At 41.1% G+C, this 27,615-nt stretch overlaps 1 protein-coding gene across 7 annotated transcripts in view; it reads right to left on the bottom strand.

The window, feature by feature from the left end:
• Positions 1-1,424: 1,424 nt before the first annotated feature.
• elmo1 (engulfment and cell motility 1 (ced-12 homolog, C. elegans)) overlaps positions 1,425-27,615 on the bottom strand; it is a 103,418-nt gene continuing 77,227 nt past the window's right edge. For all 7 annotated transcript variants that reach the window (XM_072676083.1, XM_072676087.1, XM_072676086.1 and 4 more), the window contains 6 exons: positions 16,328-16,491; positions 13,215-13,327; positions 7,044-7,151; positions 6,880-6,962; positions 3,887-3,964; positions 1,425-2,770 (listed from right to left, as the gene is read on the bottom strand). In XM_072676083.1, coding sequence (XP_072532184.1) covers positions 2,570-2,770; positions 3,887-3,964; positions 6,880-6,962; positions 7,044-7,151; positions 13,215-13,327; positions 16,328-16,491 — 747 coding nt within the window. In that variant the 3' untranslated portion in view covers positions 1,425-2,569. The remainder of the gene's footprint in view (positions 2,771-3,886; positions 3,965-6,879; positions 6,963-7,043; positions 7,152-13,214; positions 13,328-16,327; positions 16,492-27,615) is intronic.

Raw genomic sequence — 27,615 nt, 5'->3', positions numbered from 1 at the left:
CATGATATTGATTTGAGGTTCTATTGCCCAACACTAACCTTTCTGAAAAGCTAGATGATTGATCACCTCAGGCTGTGTGGGCCTCAGCAAACTATACCACACTGGAGAGACTTTAAGCCCACTGAGGGACTGCTGTCACTTCTATAAGGTAAAGCCCCCCTCAAAGCTGCCAGGCGTGTGATTGGAAAATCCAGGGGTAAGGCTTCAGCTGCACAGTTCACTCCTTTCCCTCAAGTGTTACACTCAAGCCCATGCCCGGTCTGTCGGAGGCCACACACTGAAATATTCCTTTATTTTGAGAATGACTCATGAGTCCTTGCCTTAACCAATTTACCCACCATTATGCAGTGTGCCAGCAGTTTATCATTCACTGAACCATGAGCACTGAACCATGAACCAAATGGGTAATAGGTTCGATCCCAGCTGATAGCATCCTGCTGCTCCCGCTGTGCCCTCGAGTTAGGCACTTAAAGCAAAGCATAGCAATTGGCTAATGTGAGGAAACTCAGATTTGGATTAGATAATGACACATTGATATGACTATATACAATTATGTGACAAAATTCACACCCCCATTTTTGATTGAGAGATGGAGGTGAAATAAGTAAACACATACACATTGTCAAATGTAATTAATAAATGGAATTAATACCTTTTCTTGAAGGACATCTAATGTCTTCTAGGACATCTAATGCAGGAAAAACACAAAGTAGGAATGTCCAGATTCAGTTAGTTTGCCCCCCGATCAAATCCTTGTCTCTTAAGGCTGAGTATCAGCTGATACTGTTCTGATCTCTGTGTTTGTATAAATAATCCAGCCACACAGTTTAGATCAGATGAGCTGCTAATTAATATGTTCAGTAAAATCTCTTTATTTGTAGCCGTTTGTATAATGAGACATTCTGGATTGACTGATTTAGTTAAGTCGAGACTTTTCTTAAAATGACTGTGTGTTTAATATTCTGACTCTCCTTCCTGACCAATCAACTCCCAGTTCCTTTACAAAACTGCAGTCTAATCACTTCCTGTGTGTGAGTGCTGGTACACACACTGGACTGATATCTGTTGTTGTTGTTCGTCGACTACGCATGTGAAATAACTGGTTTATAGTGGGTGAATGTGCCGTGATGTGGGTTTTTATAATGTGTGTGTTAGCATTAGCGTTAGCCTCTACACTTAAAATACGCCTGGATCGGATCAAAAATCCTTCGGGACCGGAATTGGTCCCTTGGTCTACGTGGACTGGGAGAAAGCTTTTCCCACTCTGTGTGGAATTCTTTCAGCTGTGTGATGCCTCAGCTTCAGGTTTTAGACAGACGGTCTCACATTTTCCTCAAGCACCCTCTGATACAATAAAGCAGCTTCAGAACCTCGAGTGACTGTGGGTGTGAACTACTATTCTAATACAAACACAACCAGAAGGGTGAATTGGAATTGATCTTTAATGTAAACAGCATGATGTAGGGCTCATAAACATCTGGTGGAATTTAAAAAATGAACCACGGTAGATATAACAGTGAGAGGATATATCATTTAACTTAAATTAACATGAATGATCAAATTTATCCGATGGTCCTGAAAACAACAACAACAAAAAAAAAATCGTCTAATACTGACTACTTGGCAGCACGGATATCACTAATGTTTACACCATCTTACAAAAACAGAAGCTCAATATTGCTTTGGAATGTTACAGCAGTCTACCACAGGTCTGGTGGGTATCAAGTAGAAGGGAGGGATGTATTTGCAAGCTTGTGTTACAGTCACACCAGCCGGCTAGGCCGGAGTGTGAGGGTGTACCCACTCGAAGCAGGACCAACGTAAGACGAGGGACGCAGCCTCCTTTGTGACACTGCCGTATTCAGTTAACAGTCTACAGGTTTGTGAAGAATACACTAGATGCTTGGAGAGGAGTGGCGGAGATGTACTGGGACTACACTGGCCTGCCGTTTTGTTCTGTGCCGTTAGCTGCCGCCTGTGTGCGAGTCAGAGACAGAGACGTAATGCTGCAGTATGTGCTAAAAGCCCGAGTCCCCGGGCTCTGCACGCGCGCAGCAGGAAAGGCTCTCACCTCAAACAGCCTGGAAGGATGGGAATAAAAACTGAAAGCTCTGGGATGGACAGAGCACTAACACAGGACACCGTTTGTATTTGTGTGTGTGTGTGTGTGTGTGTGTGTGTGTGTGTGTGTGTGTGTGTGCATGTGGAGCAGGGCATGGTGTGTGTGAAGTGAGAAGGTGTTGGCGAGCTGACAGCAGAAGGTTTTTGTGCAGTTAAGGTATTTTTTGGACCTGAGGACCCACTGAGGACACATAGTGTCTCTCCAACTAGACGGGAAGGGTCACTGGCCCCTAGAGCCAAAATCCATTAAGTCCAGCAAACTCACTCAACTGTGATCAAACGCATAAAAAAAAAAAAGAAGTTTAGCAAGAATAGCGAAAAGAAAGAAAAGAATTTGATCCTTTTTTTGTTGTTTTTTTTTCTGACAGTTTTGTAAAAGGTTTTTCTTCTTCATCTTCTTCCAGTTTGCATTTGAGAAAAAAAATAATCACTTGGTCCAGTGGAGGGGTTAGTTGCAGTCATAGACAAAGTCATAATTACTGGGTTCTTTGGGGATAGGGGGCGGAGCTTCTGGAATCTGGATGTTCTCCAAGTCCAGGAGGCGGAGCTTCATCTCCATGTTCAGAAGAGTGTCCAAGTCAGAGCGGGTGAATTCGCTGGTCATCTCCTTCCCCAGCAGAGCGTTCAGTCCATCTGTCCACACACAGTACTGAAAGAGACAGACACAAACACACATATCAGTTCAATCTGCTGCGCACACACACCTGCCTGCTAGATCAATACAAGAGCAAACTCACAAGACACGAACTGATGAATGATGGATAATATTTTGGATATAGTGTCACTCAAGTAAACACAATGTTTCTGTTTATGCAGATACATTTATTAGACATGAAGCAGTGGTGCTGAGGTGTCTGGATAAATGGGAAGTGTAGGACATTTACTTTCTTAAAGAAGTAGTACCACCAAGATAACTACAAAAATAGCATAAATTATATTTTTCACAAATGAATTATTTCATGAATGAAGTGTGAACATTTATTTATTCATTTACAGAATCAAGTGAGACACAACAGACATTTACCCAATATAAAAAAATCACAAAAACAATATAGTTTTGTAGCTTTATATAGTGTAAAATATTTTACCTGAATGGACCAATGGAAATCCAAATCCAAAATAATAAAATGAATAAATCTCTTTACACTGATACCTACTGAATTTTAAGATTTTTTCATTCTCTTGTTGTCATTTTGGAGATACAAGGTTTATATATATATATAATTTTTTATTATTTCATTCCCCCCTTTGGATGCTTTCCCATAGTATTACTTTTATAAATTAAATCCTGCCCAGTGTAATTGGGCTTTTTTTTCTTTACAAGAAATTACTAAGTTGCATAAATATACACCCCCTTTAAAGTGACTGACCTAATTCAACAGAGGTCCAGTCCAGTTGGCGCTAGTAGTCTCACAAGAGATCACCTGAGTACAGTGCATGTGTCTCAAGTGATTGTATTACATATGGCTCAAATCTGCCGAGGGCAGGCCTTTCTCACAAACGGATTGACCGTGCAAGAAGGAGACCAGTGAGGCAGGCCACCAAGACAACTTTCCTTCCATTAGTTCAGTCAATTTAAATGGGGTGAATATCTACACACTTTTTACACACACACACACACACACACACACACACACACACACACACACACACACACACACACACACACACACATGTGCAGCATAACACTTGTAATGCACGCAAGGATGCAGCACAGACGTATACGTATTTTTTCTCCTGCTGTAATGTCTGCGTGGTGCCTCACCTCGTGTTTATCAGGAGCGATGAAGTTTAAATACTCGTCTGACTCGTAGAGGATCGAGAAGGCCAACTCCAGCACTTCCTGAGAGGGAAAGAGGAACAGAGAAAGAGAGAGAATCAGTCAGATGCTAATGGGGCTGCTGTGTTTGAGGGCCTCCTATCGCGTGCCTTTCACACGTCTCCTCAACACATTACTACAACAGATGGCTAATCTGTCGTGTGTGTGCACGAGCGCACCGCATCTCCTGCTGAGCACCAGGGGACAGTGCGAGGACGATTGACAAAGGGAGAGTTTCACCGCTTTACTGTAACAAGATGCTTCTGCACTGTGGCTCAGCTCCTGACGAAGTACAAGAGAAAGTTTTTTTAGGCTAGTTGTCAGGGGATCCATTCTGCACCGCAGGCGAGTGTTTGTGAAAACAAAACTGTCAGCGTGTAGAATACACCAGCTTTAACAAACCTGAAATGTTTATGCATTGCAAATCCTAAAAGGAGAGCTCCCCTCTGGGTATGGAGATTTTAAGTGGGCTTTAGTCGCAAAATATACCTAATTTCTACAGAATATACTTAAAGTGTTCTGCACGTTTGAGCCAATTTGCTTCTGCTCCCAGTGCATCCATAAGCAGGGAATTAAAACCCAGGCAACCGTGGACTGGACTGTAACCTGGACTGTAATTAATACTAAGCAGTCACGGACTGTACAGCTGTACATCTAGCTTGGTTGTTGTATGTAAAAAGACATTATCTTGTAGGAGGCAGTATAACAGCTATGGTGTGTTAAGTGGTTGTTCATGTATTGGCAAGTGGTTGCTTCCATTCATTCATCTGAGAAAAATTTGGTTGCTATGTGGAAACCATACAGCCGATCAAAGCTTGTAATGTATGTACTGTTGTTACTGCCACAGACAGACGTCTCGGCTTATTCCTCAGTGTGAGTGATGGCCGCAGGGTCTGTGTGGCTCCGCTCTTGTTGGCCAGAGGCAGCAGGTTGACTGGAGCTCTCCCTGAACCCCTCAGCAATTCTTCTACTGCACACTTATCGACATAGCTATAAAGCTGGCTGAGACGGAGACGCGACGCTCCTTTGTCTTCCTTGCTAAATATATCGGCTTTTATCAGTCAGCAGTGAGCATGAGGGGCCTCAGGGGCAGCAGAGTTCATCAGAGTAAACAGAGTTCACACCAGCTTTATGAGAATCTCTCTACTTTAAACAAAAACAACATGCATTATGATTTGCCTGTGACATCTAAAGGAGTCTTAAGAGCTTTGCCCAGCTTCTATCACTTTGTCTGACCAAAGTCATTTGTTATATACCTGCCACCAAACTTTAGCTTTATTGAATATGTCTGTACAACAAGAGATGTGTAGGAAAAAGTCACTGCTGACTCTTTTCATCCTGCAACAAAGGCTACTACAGGCATTTTTTAGTTATTTATAACAAACAGAACACTATCATAATCATTCATTTCCCCTGGCACTTTCTCTTATTACTTTAAATGGCTAGATATCACTGTCGCACACTGTTCTAGCGTCAACCTGCCAGAAGCAGAAAGGAGTCATTTTACAATACTACAGTTTCACAAACAATTCGACACATTCAGTTCTTTATGTACATAAGGTAGCATCGGGTTGAAGATTTATAATAAAGCAGTCAAAATGGGTTCCTTGGAGAGACGAGGAACCACATTTTCTTCCTTAAAATGACATTTTAATAATTGGTTCTTTAAAACAGTACGTTAGGAAAAAGAGATGCACAAACACAATTTTCTAGACCAGAGTCAACTCATTCCAAAAGTACTGGATGGAGCACCATTATTCCAGAGAACACAGTTCCACTGCTCCACAGCACAATGCTATGGGACTTTATACGCCTCTAGCTCACGCCTGGAATAAAGCATGCAGTCAATAGGTTCATGTTTATCTGCTCCAGAGAGTGACATTCAAACTTATTCATTAATATGAATATTTTCTGGGTTCAATCCAATACCTCACACATTTATTGTTTAGACCAGCCGCTGGGCCCACCACAGCAACTCTACATCATGGCTCTGACTTTTACTGGGGCTGCCACTGCAGTGATTTTATATTGAGGCTTTGAGGTTTACTGGGAAGGCCTCTAGATCACTAGATCATAAGGACTCAATCTGGGGCAGCTAAGGACTTTATATTTTATGCCATTCTCAAGGGAGTTTCTAGACAGTGTCTACTGGGAAACTGTTTGTGTGTGTGTGTGGGGGTGTGTTGATGTGGTTTGGTGTTCTGTTGTGTTTTTTTTTGCTGCTACTGTGAAATGTACTCGAGTTTGCAGAAGGCAAACGCTATATAAAGGAAACGTATTATTATTATTAGCAGCGGAGGGAAAATATTGAGTCATGCGGAAGTGAACAAATCTGAATAGATTCACTAAATATCACTAAATAAATATCTAAATGTTAACTGATAGCATAATTTGTCAACGCAAAAAGCAGAATTCAGAAGTGCGGGAGTGCAGTGGCACAAGAAGAATGAATGCAGAGGGTGCTGGTGGGATTTCTCACGTAAAGTTTGCTGAAGCACTTTGGCTGCTATAGGGACGCAAATCCTTGGCAATAAAAGTTGTGATAGAGTTTGTAATTTGCTTCACTCTTTCTGAGTTGGGGGGAAACTTTGACATCGCCTGCTCGATGGTCCTCCGGTTGGCAGCCTGTTTTTCGTTTCCACCCAACTTGGAAGAGCGAAGTGAATTATACAGACCTTTTATTGGCAAGGATTTGCGACTGATTTGCAAAACGGCGCTGTCTCTTGGATAGTTTACTGACACAGCGATCCCCAAACTCTTCAAGGAGATCAAAGCCAAAGTCATGGAATCACTTGAGTAAACTGGCAAATTAAAACGTGTGGTGCCTAGAGATTCCCAACTCTAATTTTTCTTCTATGAGCTGATGTTTATGAGTCATACACGCACAGGCGACCAAAGGATACACCCCACCACCCCACCACATACTGATTCACACTTACCTTGTTCTGCTTCAGGGCTCCCTTCTCTTTCATGTGCGGACAGTCCTTGCCGGTCACGACAGCTTTGATGTCAGCCACAGGCACTGCCGCGAAGAGAAAGGGACAATAAGCCGGGTCTGCCATTAAGCATCAGAAGATATCACTGTGCCATCAGTTATACTTACATTTGTCCTGCAGTGAGTCATGGGGCACCTCTCCCTGAGGGCTCTCCTCCAGATCTCCATAGTGCAGCACTTTATGATTGGGTGATAAGCGACAGTACCAGAACTTATCTGTAAGAAAAGACAGAGGGACAGAGAGTCAGTCCAGAAGATCTCCTCAGTAGTCCAGTAATTACTGTAGCATGTCTTTGGTGCCACATTTTAAGCAAAATGTTCCACATGTTATAAGTACTGTCACTTTGTCACAGGTACATTTTTATCTTTCTTTCAAAGACTATGCTTGTAATACTAATACCTGCAATAATTTAGTAAAATGCACAAATAAGATGACACAGGGGTTTAATTTAGTCAAAGCTGGGTCTTTCTAGTGTCAACAGATACATACAAGTAATTTTTTCCTTCTGCTGTTACCGTTTCAAAGATAAAAGGCATTCCTATAACATCCATGATTTGTTCTACTCATGCATCTGAAGTAGTCTTTAAGAGTCAGTGAGAAAAGCAGCGTCAGAAACTGAACATAAGGGCCAATCCACTTCCTGCCAAACAACCAAGCTTTCCTGCAGCCATTTGAATATTACCTGCAGACATTTGGAGGAAAAAAAACTAACAAACCAAAAAAATACAAAACATTTTTTTTTTAATCTAAATTTTATTATTATTATTATGATTAGCAATAATGAGAGACTGGGGTAATAATACTAAACAAATGAATCTGAAGAAATGCAGCATCTACCATTAGAAACCGACCAAACAAGTTGGATTTTCATGTATCATTTTTAGTATTGTAAGAGACGTCTTTACACATCTAGCAGTCTGCTCTTGAGCTGAACGACCCGGGGACGGCCTAATCTCGGCAGTTGTTTTAAATGTTTTCCACTTGTAAATTATTTTGCAGCAGATCTTTTTAAATCCCTTCCCATCTGCATCTACAACCTTCTTTCTAAAGGCCTCAGGCAGCTTTTTGGATCTGGCAATGGTGACACCGCAAACTAAAGGTCTGAGGTTTAAAAAGACAGCCTCCTCCTCCAATCATCAGCTGATGTGCTGCACCTGATTCCAGTTGAAATTCAAACTGAAGTTGTAGTAAATGCAAAGTGTCCAAACTTCGAAAATAGCATTTGTTAGTTATATTTTACTGATTATTTTTGACATTTCTACAGTTGTATGTGGTTAGTTTTATTCCCTCCATGTCTCAGTGTTGTTCAACTGAAAATGTGTTTAAATATGGTAAAAAAAAGACAGGTGCATCAGCAGCCTGCTGATTGGTTAAAGCTGTGACTGGCACACTGACTCCCTAACCCCCTGCCTGGCACCTCCTGCACCCGGCAGAAGGCTGGCACGAGCTGGTGCTGCTGCCACTTCTTCCCGTGCACAGGCTAGGGGCTGGTGGCTGGCGCTTGCCCTGGCAGCTCCATCCAAAAGCTAATTGCTGGGAATAGGAGTTAGGCCGAGTGCCAGGGCCTGAGTCTGACAGGAGTCGAGTGGAACGGCGCTCTGCAGCTCACTCACGCACTCATATATTTCTCTCTCTCACTCTCTCTCTTTAGCATCAGCCTCCCCCTCCAAACAAAACAAAATGAACGCAGTCGGCTGAAGCTCGTTTGTCTACAAGCACAAGGCGAACGCATGAGAGCGGCAAGAGAGTGAAACCGCCAACCATCTGTGTGTGCATACGAGGTGTCAGAAAGCGTCCGCCGCGCTGATTACTTTAAGGTGTAAGCACATCATAAAACAAGGCTTTAGAAGAGTTCCTCTGCAGGGGTTCTGGTTGCAAGGTTTGTTTGATTTCTTCACTAATGGAAACAGACGCTCCGACAGAGGAGGAGCACAGACACACAGAGAGAGAGAGAGAGAGAGAGAGAGAGAGAGAGAGAGAGTGAGGGAGTGAGTGAGTGAGAGTCATTTCCATTTAAGAGCAGCTTGATGAATATTTGATGGGCAGATGTGATTTTGAGTGGAGCTCTTCAGGTACAAGTACTGGCAATGACAGACAGAGAGATAGAGGAGAGGGGGGAGAGAGAGTGTGTGAGTGAAAGCATAAAAAAGAAGGAAAGAGCAAATGACAGCGTGAGATAAAGCACGAATAAGAGTGAGTAAGAGAGAAAAAAGGACGAGTGATTGAGAGAGAGAGAGGCAACCCCCCATCCCCCACCCCCAAAAAAACAAGGTTATGATGAAACTAGGAAAAAGAGAAAGACAAAAGAGAGAAAGAAAACATGAGAGAGAGAAAACATGAGAGAGAGAAAACATGAGAGAGAGAAAACATGAGAGAGAGAGAAAACATGAGAGAGAGAGAGAGAATGAAAGACAGCACAAGTGAGAGACGGACGAGAGAGTGTGAACAAGTAAGAGAAGGAGTTGGAGGAGAGAGAGAGCACAAGTAAGAAAGTATGCGAGCAAGAGTGCATACAAGATTGAGGGACAGCACAGGAGTGTGAGAGAGGATGAGCAGGAGAAGGATTTAGCTCTCAGTATTGAGTCTTGAGCTCAAGGCCAGCCTACCACACACACGCGGACACACACACACACACACACACACACACACACACACACACACACACACACACACAAGGTGAGAAGTGTGAGAAAAGTGTGTGTACATAACCTTAGGTAGGCTACTATCCTCTAATTAACACCCATTAAATGCAGAAATGCAGAATGAGAGAAAGGGCTGGGAATATAAAGTGATGTGTGGGTGCACACGCCTGAATGTGCCATAAAATTACTCAGACGAGAGTTAACCAGCAAAACACAAACATTACTCATCACAATCCCAGAAATAGAAAAGCTTCAAAAGACTTGCTCAAGAGAGTGACAAGCAAAGTTAATAGGTGTCACAAGCTCCATGCCCCTCCAATGGCTGCTCAGTCTCAGGAAACCGCCAGAAACTGCTCATCTAGTGTGCAATAGGGTCATGATCATACTCTTCACATTACCAGGGTTTCCAATCAGCCCTTTTTGAAAAGAGAGAAAATGAATCCTAAACCGACAAAATACTTCAAAAGACTTCAGTTTACACTATTTGTCAAAATGTTTGTGGACACCCCTTGTGATGAATGCATCCATTGAACGCATCCATTGCTGACACAGATGTTGAAATGCACACACACAGCTTGTCTAGTCCCTGTAGAGACGTATTGAGAATAGAATAGGACTCTCTGTGGTGACGTATTGGGAACATGTTTCGCAGGACTTCAGTAGGCGGTGGCGAAGTGGAAGTGTGACTTCAGCCCTTGTTTAATGGATCACTGGCTGTTCCACCTGCCGCCTCCAAACTGTTAAGAGCTACAGCCATGCACAGCTGACAGACAGCTGTCAAAACTCAGCTGCTCTAAAGACATCTAATAAATGTTTGCATCCTTCCATTTATGTTCCTCATAACGAGGAAGACTCTCGTTTCATGCAAGCTAATGCATCACACCATCTTCAATTAGTGTAAAACAGTAACTGATGAAAATATACATTCATTTGTGTTCACTTCTATACACATTTTGAAATTCTGTTAAAATTGGCATGGAAATCCAGCTACTGTGATATTGTAATGCAACGTGACAACTCATCATGGAGAATCAGCACTACGGAAGTCTTTTTAGAGGCTCTCAATTTTTACAACAGAGTATTTTAGAATCTTTGAAAGGTGTGTTTTTTTTCACATTTTGTCAATTAATCAGTAGAGTAATTGACAACAGTAACATAACTGATAGTGACTGGTCTAAAACCCGAGTTTCCCTCGGTTACATGAAGAATGTACCATGTACCATGCTTACGTAGAGATAACATCTATCTGAATTCTGTCCATCAGAAGCGGTCTGTGCTTCCTTCTGTGAGGCGCATCATAAAGACGGCATTTGTGGAAAGAGCAAGTTTAGACTTTGAGAATGTCAAAAGGGCCTTTGTGGTACTCAGGGGACAAATATGACATGAGCTTAATGCTCCCACACTGATGCAGATCAGTGAGCGCTACTTACAAAGTTATAGGCCCATTTAGAATGAAATGCTTTAACTGCAGGATTGTAACATGCAAGTGTTGTAATTATGAAAGTGAAGAACTCTAGAGCCACACACACGTTCTTAACATTTAGAGGATTAAAATAAACAAAGCAATAAACTTCCTTTGTAGATGTGTTTATTTTGTAGGTCTTTTTTGTTTAAGAAAAAATAAGTGAACCCTTTAGAGAAAGACAGAAAAGGTTAGTGTGAACCATGCCTCAATGCAACCAACTGTAACTCTTCAAACAATTAAAGTCCATAATTAATATTACAACAAGCTTATATAATTAATGTTATAACAAGTCCAAAACAGAACCATGTGGGACTCACTAAAATATTCTAAACCAAACGGTTACCAAATAATTCCTAGTAGCTTCAGCATTATGAATAATAACAGAATTATATACCTAGGGTTTAAAAGCTTACAGAGACCTCAGAAGACATGTCATAGAGATAGAGCTGGAAGCTGGAAAAGTAGTACATCAATCCACAGACAAACTGCTACTCTCCCTAAGAGTGGGATCTCTGTAAATATCACTCAAAGAGAAAACTGAGCAATCCAGAAAGAGGTGAGACCTAAAGGGTAACAGTAACTACAAACTGCAAAAACCTGTGTTAATGTGTTCAATATTAGAAACACAATGGACAGCACCACAGCTGGCAGTTGTAAATGTTGTGTAATTTAAATGAATTAAATTCAAATAAAAAAAAATATATACACCATATGGACAAAAGTCTTGGGACACACCTCTTGATCAGTGAATTCAGGTGTTTCATTCAGTCCTATTGCCACAGGTGTATAAAATCAAATCACCTAGCCATGTAGTCTACCTTTACACACATTAGTGAAAGAATGGGTGGTTCTAAAGAGCTCAGTGAATTTTAGGATGCCAGTGTTGCAACAAGTCAGTTGAAAATTGCCTAGATATTCCACCATCAACTGTGAGTAGTGTTACTGAAAAGTGCCACAGGAACCACAGCAACTCAGCTACAAAGTGGCAGACCAAATCAGCCAGTGCTCTGCAGACCGCTCTGTAACTGCAGAGCTCAAAACCTGCTGTTAAGAGTTGCAAAGGTTTGACCAATTCAATATTAATACTTTTGTTTTAAAAATAGGGTGTAATAAAAGCAATACTATATTGCTATATTGCTAATAAATACCAATACTTTTGTCCACATGGTGTCTCTTCCTCCACTTACAAACATGATTGTTGTATGTAATTGAAAGTTCAGAAATCACTCACACCCTTTCCCACTGTTTTCAATGAGCATTACACCGAGCTTTCAGTTCTTCCACTTGCACTTGCCAGCGTTCTAAGTATATTTAATAGTGTGATGGTGACAGATGGCTCATATAGTTATTCCAAGTGTATTAAAAGGGTTTCATAAAGAAGACAGAGAGAGATAAAGAACGCCTAAACGAGAAGGTGAGAGAGTGATAAGAAGAAAGTAAGAGTGCCGGAACCGAGAGATGAGGAGTAAGAAAAAGAGAGACGAAGAATGAGAGAGCAGACGCTTAAGGTGCCTAGCCTCATACTGATCTAATCCAGTAGTGTGAAAAGCGTTAAATTATCCGGCCTAACTGATAAAGCCTCCCTCAGAGCTCAGGCAGACAGCGCCGCTCTCGTGCAAGCCGGCGTGAAAGCCGATATTACTCTCAGCATCTCCGGCTCTGCGCTGCACAAGCTACAGCACTCCCACCACTCGGCTCTCACTTAAAACATGAGCCAGCAGCCCGCGCTCTCTCAGCCTCCCATCGGCTATTTTTACTCCCGCAAAGCCTCCCTGCCAGACTAACAATAGCAACCATGAAGCTATTCATGTAGGGATAGAGAGATAGAGCTGCTATTGTGAAGGCACGGTCCTCTCTGCCAAGCAAACACACAGCCATTTAAATACACAAATAGATGTGAAATACATGTGAGAGTGAAACGTGGTCTTTGGTATGGAATCAGCTGACCTGCCGTTAGCCCCTGTGGCCAGTCCGAGTTGTACTCATGAGCTGGACTTTTTTAGAAGCAGGAGAATTGAATTAGACAATGCTTCCATTACTGCAATCGATTCCTGCTCTTCAGGCCAGTGGGCAACTGCTGCAGGCCAAATGATACACGCATGTATGGTCTATAAGAGATGATGTGTGAAAATCAGAGTGTGTGTGTGTGTGGGAGGGAGAGAAAGCCCTACCCTGTCTCCTGCGGCTGCTGATCTTCCTAAAGCAGGTGCCCTCACAAAGACGGTTCAGTCGCTGCTGTTTGATCAGCTCCATGATCTCCGGCTGGATCTTCTCCCTCAGCTCCCTGTCAAACACACACATACATGCTGTTTAAATACACTTACAGCATAATAGTGAGCACCCCTGGTGAAATGACCTACAGTTTGGGTCACCCCTTTTAAAGAAACATTGACATACTTTAAGTTCCACCTAATACTTCTGGCATGAGATGGGAATGAGATGGATGGTGATCATCTAACATGCTGACCTCACTAACGCTCTAGTCAGTGAATACATTAAATTCTCACAGCACTCCTGTACCAAAACCTAGTAGAAAGCCTTACTCGGACAGTAGAGACAAAAGCAGGATATGAATGAGCAGGTGTCCCAAAACCTGTCCCAGTATCCACACAGTGCTGTGCCATAACATCACATTGTAATATATGTTTTCCACTCCAAAAATGTTACATTTTGGACTATCGACTATTTAAGACTATTTTATTGGTCCATTCATTCGTAAGAGTTTATAAAGCGCAAAGACTTGTTCTCCCCAATTCAGTCATTTCCAATTCCAACTCATTAGTTAAGGATTCCAGCATTGCTCATGAAATGTTATTGGACAGCTGATCATGTCTGGAGGAGCATGATTTATCTGGAGGCTAATGGCCAATCATTATTATAGGGGCCAACAGATGCTTGTGCTATCGAGCATTACACTAAGTTTGGGGGTGGAGGGGCAGCCACTCTACCCACACAGACAGCAAGGCCAATTGTACGTTATTGAAGTCCTGGTCCACAGATAGTGTGGCATTGCTGGAAATTGAAACTGCAAACTCCCAAAGACTTGAAGAGAAGCAACGGTATTAAAGCTGCTCTCCCTATTGCACTCAGTGGAACATCAGAATGAAGCTCTTATTTCAAGGTTAAAATGCTACATAATGTTAATTTAATGGATACAACATTGATGGAAGTAGTGTTGGTGGTTTTTATCATGTTGTACATCAAGTTAATATCATGATGTACAGTATGAACCACATTTAATATTTCTAATGGCATATTTTAAATTCTGCTATTAAAACCAACTTTAGTATTTATTTGTTTATATACAGCCAACTAAACAAGACTAATTAAGCTCTATTCCATTTCACAGGTAGTTGGTCAGTGCTGACAATGCCCATTGTATCGCTAGAAAAGCATATTACAATAAGATTAATCACAATAACAATAAAATTGTGTCATACTGCACACTTCTACTATAAATTATCTGATGATTATATCTACTATATATTATATGATGTAGTGTGGAGAGATGCAGTGTGGAGAAACATGTAAATGCTCGCCCTTCAAAATACTCAATGTACATACACAAAGTAATTAAAGGAAAAAAAAATTATGAAAGCAGCCAGACAGTCAATAATATAATGATCTGTCCTTATGCACAGAGCTAAAGTGAGGTCTTTACATAGATTCTTCGTTTTCCACCTTCGTCACGCCCTCCTGACGATTGTGCATACTCCTCAGCATGCGTCAAGCAGTCATTAAACTGAATTATGCATGGCTTTGAGAAGAGCACTGCTTGTTGGGCCGGGGCGTTGGAGCAAATGAGTGGAATGGGGTCGGAACTGTGCTGACTCTCCAATAACGTCCCTCTTTCATCTGCATGGCCCTGCTAACACTTCTCCCTAATTTACTGTGTCTCACTGCTTTTAAATGTGTAGCGTGGAGATTCATTAAATTGATTACTGGTTTGAAGTCCTGTTCATCTTGTTACCAGTAGAATCATCAGTTGACAACGCAGTGGAGAAAGGATTCTGATGATAATCCACTGAGGCATTATCATCCCAAATCTGGGATTTCTTTCCATTTAGATCAGGAAATATTTTTATTTTATTATTTTAATTTATCCAAGACTAGGATTCCTTGGCAAATTTCAAACATTAACCATGACAAGGCCTTAAAATGTTCCCTTCCATTGAAGTTAACTCCTCTTTTTTTCAAATTGTTGTACTAATAAAAAATATGCCATTTCATTTTTTTTTAATTTGTGGTCTTTTGGAACCTTTTATTATTTTTGGACATCAGTGGTCAGGAATTAAAAACTGTTGTCCAATTAATCATGACAGAATTAAATCCCAACATGCTACAATAATTTCATATGTATTAGACCCAGAAAGGTAGACATTTCTGTTCAGTCCCTGCTGAAATCTTCCATGAGATCTCAAAGTGCACTGTAGCTATTTTCTGAGGAGTTTTAATGTTGCATGAAGACTTGCCAGCATGTTTTCTGGCACTAAACACTGCACAAATGACGTGCCAGGAGCTACAAAAATTCTTTAATTGAGAGTCCTCTTAGCCTAATGAGATTTCGACTGTCAATGGTGCCTTCGTCCCCATTGCCATTTGAAGGGAAAATGTCATTTTAATGTGTGCTCATAATCAAGAGAGACACAGGTGCAGCAGCCAGAAGCCAATAGTGCATGCTCCTTGATAAGTGGGGAGCCGGATGATTGAATACTTTCAGCTTTTGTGCTCCCAGAGATCCAGCGTGATCTGTTACCATGGAAGGCAAATGTAGAGTACTGCCTGCCATGGAGTTTGAAATCACTTTCCATAGGAATAGTCTATTTTATTTCAGTATTTTAATCTAGACATTATATTACATTATGTCTAATATTGTACATGTTCCCCTCGTGTCATCCAAACAGCTCTGACCTGTAGAGGCATGTACTCTATAAGACATAGCCTAACTAACTTCTTCAGCAACATCTGCAGCTCTTTTATGGAATCAGACCTGATGAGCCAGCCTTCTCTGACCATGCGGCTGCCCATTGGTAACACCCCAAAAACCAGCCATTTTGGCTTTAGTTGGCTAGCTCAGATTCTTACGCTTGACCATTGACCCTGCTTTTAACACATCACCTTCAAGACATTACTGTTCACTTGCTGCCTAATGTATCCCACCCATGACAGATGACACTGTAGATGAAGATAATCACTATTTTTCACGTATCCTTTTGTGAAATGCTTTAATGCTATGGCTGGTTAATGTGTGTGAGCATGTGAACTCCTTGTGTGTCTCACTTACAGAATGGGCCGAGACTGGAAGTCCTCCTGGTTCATTCTTTCAGACTGCCGGATCTTGAGGATCTCTGTGTAACTCAGGTTCTGCAGGCGGCTCTTAAACTGGTCCAGAGAGTTAGGCTTGACTGTCAGAGCACGTGTGATCTGTTCCCTCACCACCTGCATCACCTACATGCCAAACACACACATAAACACAAAGATAATCCCAAAAGGAATTATAATATTTTTTTATTGAATATGACAAAAAATTAAGGTCTTAAAATCATAGGATCAAGGAGAACAGGTCTTTTTAATCGCAGCCCCAAGACTGTTGAACAGGTCTATAACTATAGCTGAGACCTGTTTTTTGTTGTTGTTTTATTTCTATAGATTATTATAACTTGTAATTTTTTTATCATTTTTAACTAACCTTTTATTGTACAGCTCTTGGGAACACTATGTGGGTGATTTTAGAGCTTTCTGAATAAAATAAACTTAAAACGAACATAAGTCTAAGTGAACATAAGTGAATTCCAGTGGAAACTGCAGTGCCTTATGTTTGTCCTCAAAAAGGTGTACAAAAGGCTGTAGAAACAAAGCTTCCGTTTATGTACTTAAATTTTGAAAATACATGTTTTACATGCAAATATATATATATATATATATATATATATATATATATATATATATATACACACACACACACACACACACACACACATACATACATACATACATACACACACACACACAAATACATTCTTTCCATTCATTGCAAACTATCAAGCATATTTATCTCTATGAAGAGGTACAGTCTAGTGTTTTTTACAGTTTACTGTCTACTGCTGCTGTTTCATGTGTATTTCACTCCTCACTCAACACGTCCGTAGTTGTCTCAATGTTGACTTTGACATTGACATTGACTAAGACACACTGACATGCTTACTATTCCCTTTACACACCTCATTATGTTTGACAGCTGAAAACCTATTTTTTACTGCTTCTCGATAGTTTTATTATGAATTGTCAATCTATATAACATCACCCATGACTGTAGCATGCTGTCTTCTTTCCGTACTGGTTTAAATGAATTAACACTGACGGAACAATTAAAAAACAATTAAAAGCTATATGATGTAAAACAGAACTTCCCCTGTATTTGTTTAAACAGAGTATAAGGTGTAGAGTCTGTAACAGTTACTGTATGTAACTGTTCACTTCAAACACAGTCCATTCAACATCAGGAATCAATACCAGGCATCAAAAACAACACAGAAGTGTTGTCATAAAAAAAGCAGGTGTATTGACATATATCCACCTATTCTACTCACACTGCATGGACAAACGTATTGAGACACCTGCTCATTTCTTGTGTACAGATTTTGGAGCACCGCTGTGAGGATTTGATTGCATTCAGTGACAAGAGCATTTTTAAGGTCAGGACTGTAAAAGGGAAATTGCACATCTGTGATTACCACTGTGAGCTGGAACACTGATAATGCACTATATAACTTTGTTCTCTAGAGAACTGCATAACGCTGCGTAACCATACAGTAATATTACTCTACCTTGTCTGTCTACATGTCTTTTCACTTCAAATACCAGTTCTAGATCTCTCAACTGGTCAAAAAGAACATGTACAACTGTCCATGAGGGAGAGCTCAAAGCTCAATTTGTATTTATTGCAAAATTGAATAACACTCCTCAGCTGTAGGGGAGCCAACTGTCCCATGATGCTGCTTTAAATAGGAAACGAGAAAAAACAGCTGCATCAAAACTAGAAATCAGAATGAGAGACAGTTTCACAGACCATATTAACATGGTGCGTTCAAAATCTGCTCAAAGCCGTGTTGGGGCTGTGGCCACATCTTTTTGAGCCCATCTTCTGATCCGCTACAGCGCTGCATCACTCTGGAGAGCAGCCAGTGTACACAGTGCTCTATCCATTCAGTCAGCAGCTACGCCACCATCCCCCTCACACCCCAGTGTAAAGCCTGCTCACAGCTCCTCTAACACACAAGCTTACAGCCTTTCCCTCTGCTCCTCACTCAGCAGACCCAGGGAACACACATGAAGCCTGGCTGCCTGTCAGCATACCCAGCCCTCCAAAGCTTCAACAGTGTATGGCCCCGAGCGCAGAGGGAGTGGGCCACTGAACCTGCTCCTGCATCCTCAGCTGCAGATCGCATAGTGTGATTAGCTGAGGAGTGAGATGCTGGATCAAACTCTGCGCTGGAATCAAGGCCAGCTGCCGTTCCCACACACAGCATCTCCTCTAACCAGAAGCATGAGCGGCGCCAGGATTAGATGGGTTTTAATTAACGATAAGAAGAGGTCAGGGTCAGGGTTCCTCCCAAATCACTACCCTAATCTTGCCTCCGTGCTGCAAAAGGGAAGGCGTAATTGCTTGAGGGATACATCTAGATAGTGTGCTTTAATAGCCATGGTAATCTTTCAGAGGAGATTCTGACCACAGTCAGCGTCTCAGCTGTGTGCTGCGCTCTCTGGATGATTTCTAACAGCAAGGTAATTGACGAGCATATTTGCATATTCACTGATTTCTATGCAAATAATATGATGCCCTCTGAAATAGTTGGCACTCTTGTTAAAGATGAGCAAGACAGAAATGAAACAAGACCTGACAAGTCTAGTTTTGCTGGATCACAACTGGCTGCTAAGCATTTGTCACACAAGCATGACAGAGACCATCACTCGAGTGGGTCCAAAATATACAACCGTCATATTAGAGGTCCTGGAGAGTAAACATCTCTAAAATGTGACCCCTTTTATGCAGCTGACCCTAATAAGGAGCACAAATCCTTTCCTCCAAGCCTGTAACTGTAGATTATAGATTTCAATTACAGTGGCATAGAAATATGGTGCAAATTTTAAAGCAGGGAAGACAAATAAGCAAATGTTCTTAAACTGCAAGGATCACCCACAAACCATATTTGAGAGTAGAGAAGTTAAGAAAGAGTTACAGAGCAAAAAAACCCTGGGATAGAAATGCACTTTGAAATAAAATCACTGTGGAAAATAATTGTAATCAGAGAAAATACTTATGGCCAATACAAATAACTGCAACCTGGTCATTATGTAATCAAAACAGGCTCACACATTCCCACAACTTCAGTTAATATTACCACTTGTCTCAGCAATCACTGGATGCCTTTGCTGTTGTCTCTGCAATGACTGTCTGTCAGTCGCCATCACTGACCCTCCTCATGCATTTGCGCTTTAAGAATGTCTGTCATGCGCTCATTCAGTCACCAAATGGCAAAAGATTGGATCAACTTGAACTGAAAAACCTGTTGCATGAAATGTATTAATGCCAACTGTAACTGTAATGAGAAGTGCAAAACATAAGTGCATATCCATGACCTGTTTCACTAGGGTACTTAATAAGCTCCCGACTTATCTGTCAAAATAAGGGCATGGGGGAAATTAGGCACAATTGTTTGATCCTCATAAATCAGACAAGGGCTACAGAAAATTTCACACTTGAAAACACCCATCTCCATTAATAGGGCAATAAGTTCTAGAGAGAACTAGAGAATAAGCCTGGAAAAGGATGTATATATTTTTCATTATGAGGAGGGCAGCTTGGGAGACAGAACGATCACAGTTGGATGACAAGAGGAGCCACAAACCACACAACCATACAAAAAAAATCATTCAAATCAAGTAATTCAAATATTAACTTCTGTATGGAGAGGTATGGTGGTACATCAATTATGCTTCTATAGGCTTAGGCATTGTATTAATTTGCATGGCATGTAAGACAGAAACCTGGGCGCTTCTGCCAGGAGGCTAAAACTGTGGTGGTGTCTGGATTATCCAACAATCTCAGGAACAAATATTTCAAATGATCTCTAAACATCTCAAAATCTAAAGGAAACAGACAAGGATCCTAAAATTATGTATGTGTGGGTGGTCTCCGATCCCAGAACAGATCCTTTAATTGAAAGGTGTTTAGATATTTTTTCCTTAAAATTAAGAAATCCTTAAAATGTTCGCCAATGAGTGGAGGGAGCTGTACTCATTTTTATTCTGACTAAAGCACACTTGATTGTTTGAAAAAAAGCAACTGTGGTCACGATGGTAGGCAGCCTCTTTAAGAATAAGAGTGTGATTTCATGGGGAGAGACAAGGAGGTGAAGGATGGCAGGATTGCTGCTGCTGAGAGGGTGGGTGGTGGTATTTGTGAATAAAGAGGAAAAAAAAAATATTTTTTTAGGAACACAGAGATGAGCCAGACTCTGTGCCTTTGGCTCAGTCTCAGTGAGACACTGAAGTGTTCAACCAGCCACCACCTTCTTCTTTCCCCTTCTCTCCCCAGCATCGATATGAACAGAACACACTCGCCCACAGCGTGTCAGCTTCCAGATAATTCAGAGCGACAAACAGGGGGGAGGAGGAGAAGGTGCACGTTCGTTTGAGTGTGCACAAATGTGCACGACAGCTCTCCAGAGACAAAAGCTCTTCCTCTTTTTCTCATGTGATCACAATTTCCAATGCATAGCCACATATCTGTCCCAGTTTACTCTCCCAACAGCACCTCAGCATTCAAAGTCAAATCCTGCTCCCCATATCCCACTGGCTTCTCCAAACTCAAACACACAAGGCATTAATCCCTGTATTATTGTGTTTCTGAAGCAGCTTTGCAAAATTATGAGATATTTACAGACTTCTGATCCGACAAGCTTATTCAAACAACATGAACCAAAACTGAGGAATTATAGCACCCTGCCAGGACCCTTCATGAAAACAAAAGCAGCAGGAAACAAAAACAGATTTAGCCTAATGATGCTCTGGATTAGCATCTGTCTTGATGGACAAGCCTCAGAGGTGAAAGAGTTCACTGGGACGATGAACTCAATTTTCTACTCCTCTTCATTGATGTTGGCTCAAAAATGAGCTGAGATTTAGTACAGCTACTACACAAAAATGGACATTTCAGTAGACCTAAATTAGTTCAAACCAAATGAGTTATTAAGGATTTCATGAAACAAAAAGTACTTAATACTACTAGGTACCACATAGGTACTAAAGGAGCCAAAGGTACAGTAAAAGTCCAAATGTTGGTGCACACCTCTTCTAATGAATGAATTAAGCTATATGGACAAAGGTATTGGTATTTAAAAAGTATATATCTTACTTTTGGGTGCAACTTTTAATTAAATGCATTCATTCAGAAGGGGTGTCCACAAACATTTGGACAAACAGTGTACTTTAAGTTGCTAATAGAATATGACTCCCTGGAGCAGATAAACATGAACCTGTTGGCACTGCGCCTATTGCTAGATGTGGGCTAGAGGGGTGTAAAGCCCTGCAGCATTGAGCAGTGGAGCAGTGGAATCCAATCCGTAACTTTTGGGATAAGGTGGGCTGGTGATCATCCAACATGCTGACCTCACTAAAGCTCTTGTTGTTGAATGCAATCAAATCTTCACTGCAATACTTCAAAAGTCAAATCAAGTCAAAAGCCTTTCCTAGACAGTAGAGTCAGTTACTTCAACAAACAGGATAAACAGATTCGGCATATCATCACTATCATGCAAAAAACCTTGTATCTTTAAAATGAAAAGAAAAAACATCTTAACTTTCAATGGAAGTCTTTTTATCTCAGGTCATTTTAAAGCATTTCTATTGGTTCATTCGTTACAGCAAAAACAGAGATAGAAGGTTTGGCATGACAGCCACTATATATTTTAACATTTATGGTTTGGACAAAAGCACAATCACCTTTGACACTGAACAAATTCTATATACAAGGTAACAGCAAAGATTCGTCACTGTACAATCATCAGATCACATGGTCCATCTTTTCCATATTGCAGTCTGCACTGGTCCAACTTTCTTGGTTCTGGTGGGTTACAGCAGGTAGCCAGTTTTCTCCAGAAAAGTACAGATCCCCCACTAGCTGTCCTCAGCCTCCACCTTGCAACCTCAGTGATCCAGTCGCTTTTCCAGTCTAGACAGTCAATCAGAAAGCTGGCTTGTTGGCAATCAGGGCGTGTAAGATTTATCGCTCCTGTCTCTAATTTTAATTACAACCTTGCCTGGTTATCCATCATAAATGCACACCAAGCCTTCTCTGCTGCACACACTGCCTCATAATTAAGCCTCGGATTCATTTTTGACCTGTGATTATGAAAAGGCCTCCACTTGGTCTAGCAAAACTTATTACTGGCAGAAGAGCAATGACTTTGGGCGACTTTGTCTCGGGTCAAACAGGAAACAGCATTATTGTTCAGCTTTAAAATCCATCTGCATTTTCTTTAGCAATGCTGAATGTCTTTGCACTACAAATATTCAAATCCCAAAATATATTTCAGATCAAAACCTGTGGAGAACATTGACTATTTGCAAATCCACGAATGCCATGGCCCATGTGAGCTCCTGGCACATGTTGCAAACTGCACCTCAACAGCCAATCTATCATCACCGCTGCTCCATTTACTTGCTTTCCACCTGCTCCTCACCTCTCAGTCTGAGAGTCATTAAAGTTGGCACAGAAGTTCAGAGAATACACATCTAGAAGCACACAAAGGCAATCAATTCATTGACAGCCAGGAAAAGCATTTGCAGAGCATGCTGACTCTGCAATCATGAATGCATCCTGCTTTTCCGTTCCTCCCCTTTTTATTTGGCTAAAAATGTTTTGTTTTTTTTTGTTTTTTTGGTTAAATTCCAAAAACGCTGCAGGATGTCTAGTTAGAAAAAGCAGGACATTATCTATTCCACTATTGACATGTTAATTTCATTATTTTCTACCCTATGATCTACAGAATTACTTAATAATGCAAAAGTGCATTACTGTCAGGCACAAACAGTCTAAATTTATGCACAAAAATGGGCACATTATAAAGCACTAACTACTGCTGGTGAATATGCAATGTACTGGGCTCTGAATGAATCAGCGCTCACAATAAACTACTGCACCTGACAGACATCACATTACAATGCATTTGGATATGACAGTAGAACATGCTGTATATTCATAAGTCTAAGCAGATGGGTCGGTTAGCTAGCCATGTGTGCCATGTAGTGGCAAGCAATGGGAAGGCTATGAGAATGGAGGGAAGCAGATGAAGCAGAAAGCAGAACTGATCTCATGTGGAATCAGAGGCATGCAGGCGAAAGAGCCCCAGACCCCCTTCACCTATCAGCATATTCAAGATCTCAGTTCAGATGTGCAAGTCCCACATACGGATCAAAACGTACACATTTAGATATAATGCTTGGCTGCGTGAGTAATCGGATTGGAATTGTAATCTCAACTTGTTTGTCAATGTAAATTTAAACCAAGAACATTACCAGTACTGGAGAATGTGACCTTGGGCAAAGACTGCATAAGCTACTGTTTGAGCAATGGTACAATGCAAATACACATTTTTTCCTTTCCAACTCTTAGTAATTCAGTAACTCTGGCCAAACAGCCCTATGTGGAAAGAGGATCCAAAGAGTAAAAATAAAAATTCTAGTGTATTTTTAAAGATAATATTGATAATCAAAAGCGGTGGTAGCAGCGCGACAAGGCAAACTGATATGCCAGGAACTGGTAGAGACGATCACTTCAAATGTAATGTGTAAATTTAAACCAAGAACATCACCAGTACTGGAGCATGTGAACTAGGGCAATGACTGCATAAGCTACTGTTTGAGCAATGGTACAATGCAAATATACATTACTCTTAGTAATTTCAGAATCATGACCTGGCCTGAGCATGACAATGTAAGAGGAGGACACTACTTCACATTAAAGGCTCTGAAAGATTTTAAGACATCACAATTGCAATCTTGATATTTCTGAATTTTGTCTCTTTTCTCACAGCTTGAACGGAGAAGAGTGCGGATTTGCACTTGAACAATGAGGGCATGAAAAAGTAGCCCCAACTGTATTTAAACATGCTGCTATAGTCTTTGTAAGTGCACAGCGTTAAACAAATGAGTTAACAAAAAAAGAAAAGAAATCAATATGTCCAACATAAGTAAATTTATGTTGTCCTATCAAGCATCACTTTTTCCAGGTTTAAAGGTGCATTAGTTGATTTACCCTCTGTTTTCTTTAATGACACCAGCACATGTGTATTAGGTGTCTGAGAAACTCTGCTTAAAAAACAGCTCTCTGAACTGAAGCCTTGTCCGTGTATACACTGACCTGCTGTTAGTCATTTGATGAAACACTCCTCAACATCCTATTACTTCAACCCCCATCTCTGTCTGTTTGACCATAAAAACATGGAGGAATCTGGTAAGCTAACACAGCTAGTGACTGATACACTCATGGTACACTCAAAGTTAATTAAAAAAAGTAATGAATAAATACATTTTTCTCACAGCAGAAAATTGTTATGAGTATTTATTTATGATTCATATAGTATTCATATTTCTATAGCATTTATAGGTTTATAATCTTACGATCATATATATAATAATAAGCTAAATACCATAGCGGGCAGCACCACATAGAAGAATACAATGCCAACAACAATGCGTCCCTCAGACCTTTGGCTCTGGGCAAATAGCACTTTGTGTTCATAGGCAGGAAAGGAGAATCTAAGGGGTGGATAAAAAAGAATCACTTTACAGTGGAAATACATCATATTCACGTATGAGCCCAACACTGACCTGTCATGAGGTCTCGAAAGGACCAAGATTTTTCTTCTCTTCTCTTTTCTTCCTCTTTTATCGCTTTCACTTTGATCCTATTTACATCTGGTCACATCATGTGACTAACATCAGCATGGTATCCTAAGACTTTAGCCACATGCTTTTACACTCTGTAGACAAATGCGTCTCTGGTTAGTCAGACTAAAATCAGATTGCTGTGTGGGATGGATTATGCAAATGTGCTCATTGCCTGGCATTTACTGGTGTTTTCAGTTGTACTGGGAGGAGTTTTGGTTGTTGAATGTGTCTCGGAGAGACAGATGCGTTTACACTGCTATAACATGTGGCTCAAATGCATCTCGGCCCACCTTCTGAGGTGGTTTGAGCAACCGGATTTGTATCTGGTTTAAATGCATCTTGGGGGTGTTTACACTTGCATCTTTATGTGGCTTGACTGTATCCAGATATTATCCTGATCTTCAAGATGCATGAAGTGACCAGGTGTAAACAGGGTCTCTCTCCAACAGTTTTTAACTCATCCCATAATTACAACACACAAATACACTATGGATCATGCTTATTTGTACCCGTTTTCTCCCCAGTTAATTCATGCTAAGTTCTATCCTCTAGGTGTTTTTTCTTCAAAGTCAAACACAAGTCATAACATCTGTTCAATCTGCCACTAACACCACTGGACAACCTAATATGCTTGGAGGAAAACATTAACGGTCATTTGTGTTGCGCCTGCTGCAGATGCCCATTTCAGCATTGCGTGAATGAGGGCATCCTACCCACCCAAAAAAAAAAAGAGGCAAATTATGCTCTGCTGGACTCCCAGAAACAAATGGCTCTGACATTACAAAGCATGGACCCAGTGATCTCCCAATAATAACTACCTTAGAAGCTACTATGTAATAAAGCTGTTGATGGAGCGATGAGCATTTGTGAGTCATATTTCAGGAGGCACTGCAAGAGATCAACCTTGTGATCTCACGATGATGGGGATACCTTAGAAGCTAGCATGAGATAAAGCTGTTGTTGGAGCGATCAGTATTTGTGAGCCAAATTTCAGAAGTTAAGTGGCATTAGAACTTTAGGAGTTGGAGTTGTTCAGTGCAGCGACTTCTGCTTAATTAAGCCTCTGAGCATCAACCCACACATGCATCCCTTACTACTAACATGCCTCTAACTGTTCATGGGAAGATCTAGAGTTTATCAGCAAAACAATCACCCTTTCTTAGCTAAATGTAATTGGTCTAAAATTTGTCTGAACCACTGTGCACTGGGGCCCTCCGGAGCTAAAAAAACCCAAAGCATACGATTAATCTCACATGAAGGGAGAAACAGAAGGGCGAGGCAGAAGTTTTTGTTTTTTTCCCCCATCGTTTCTCAGATGGATTTTTCTGGAAGCCATGGTTATAAATTCAGCTGAGCCTGAAAGCACACCACGCTGAATGTTTCAGTAATCCAAAGCTCTCTAGCATTGTGTTTCAGAGACAAATGTGGATAGAGGCATTGAGTCACTAACACGAGACACCTGAGGGCCTCAGCCTAGTGCTTGGAAATGCGTTTCCGCTGCTGGGCTGAGTGATTCAACACTCCAAAGCCAGACATGCCTTTCAGAATAAATATAAAAGCTTTCTACCCATGGCCAGAAACTCAGTTTGGAGAACAGAGATCCAGCATGCCGGTGAAGCCGTGACCTTGATTGCTAATGTTGAAAGAAATGAGAATGGGCAAAGTCGTAATGTGGGATAAGAAGTGCTTTGTCAAGATGTGATATCTTCATAACTTCATCATTATGTGGTCATAGTAAAGAAGGCAGATTTATACAGAGTTGGGGTTTATTCGGAGCTGGGGTTGTTAAAGACATCAGAAAATAAAGAATATCAGAAAAACAAGGAAGACTCACAGACTTTACTACAAGCCCTGCCATCTAACATCCTATTCATTCCATTATATCTCACAAATTAATCTGCCAGATAAATTTACATGATCCCACAAATTTCTCTCTCTCTCTCCGATGCCTTACTGCTATTACCAATTACGGTCATATGCTAAGCTGGCCCAGCAAAACAGGCATCATAAAGCATGCTCCAAACCCTTGTGTACACCAGCTGCACAGCCTGCAAGCTGTTTTGTTTTTCCTCTTTGATAATCCACTGAGGATGCCGATTCTCTGAATATGGAATCAGGCAGGATGCTCACCAAAAACAAGACACCCCAGGATTAATCCAAAAGAGGATTAACCCCAATTCAGCCTTTTTGGGTTAAAAGGCAAAAACAAAAACAAACAAAGACCACGCTGGAGAATGTGTGCCATCGCACAGTCCGAAAGGACGCACGTGTGATTCACAAACTGAACATTATGTTCTGTACATTGTATTTTACCCACAACAGTAGATACCACAACCACTGATTAGTGTAAACTCAAGTGATTGAGAAAACAATCCACACAGAGAAGAGTAACGAGCCCATTCATAATATCGGAAGCCTGGTGAGAGGGAGCCTACAGGTCAGTGCGAGTGCTTGCTCTAGATTGCTGGGTATTTAATCACTTGCTGAAATCTGCCTCTAACCTGATTACTACTGGAAGCATTGCACAAAGCCTGCATGCAACCTGCGCCTGAGCCACAGCCTCAGCTAGCCCCATCTGCCCGTGGCTAGGCGACGGCACAAACAAGCTCTCAGCCTCTA

This window comes from Salminus brasiliensis, chromosome 3, assembly GCF_030463535.1.
Source record: "Salminus brasiliensis chromosome 3, fSalBra1.hap2, whole genome shotgun sequence".
In the NCBI taxonomy this organism is placed as follows: Eukaryota; Metazoa; Chordata; class Actinopteri; order Characiformes; family Bryconidae; genus Salminus; species Salminus brasiliensis.
Note: the sequence above shows the minus strand (reverse complement) of the source record. Positions and strands in the feature narration are given on the sequence as shown.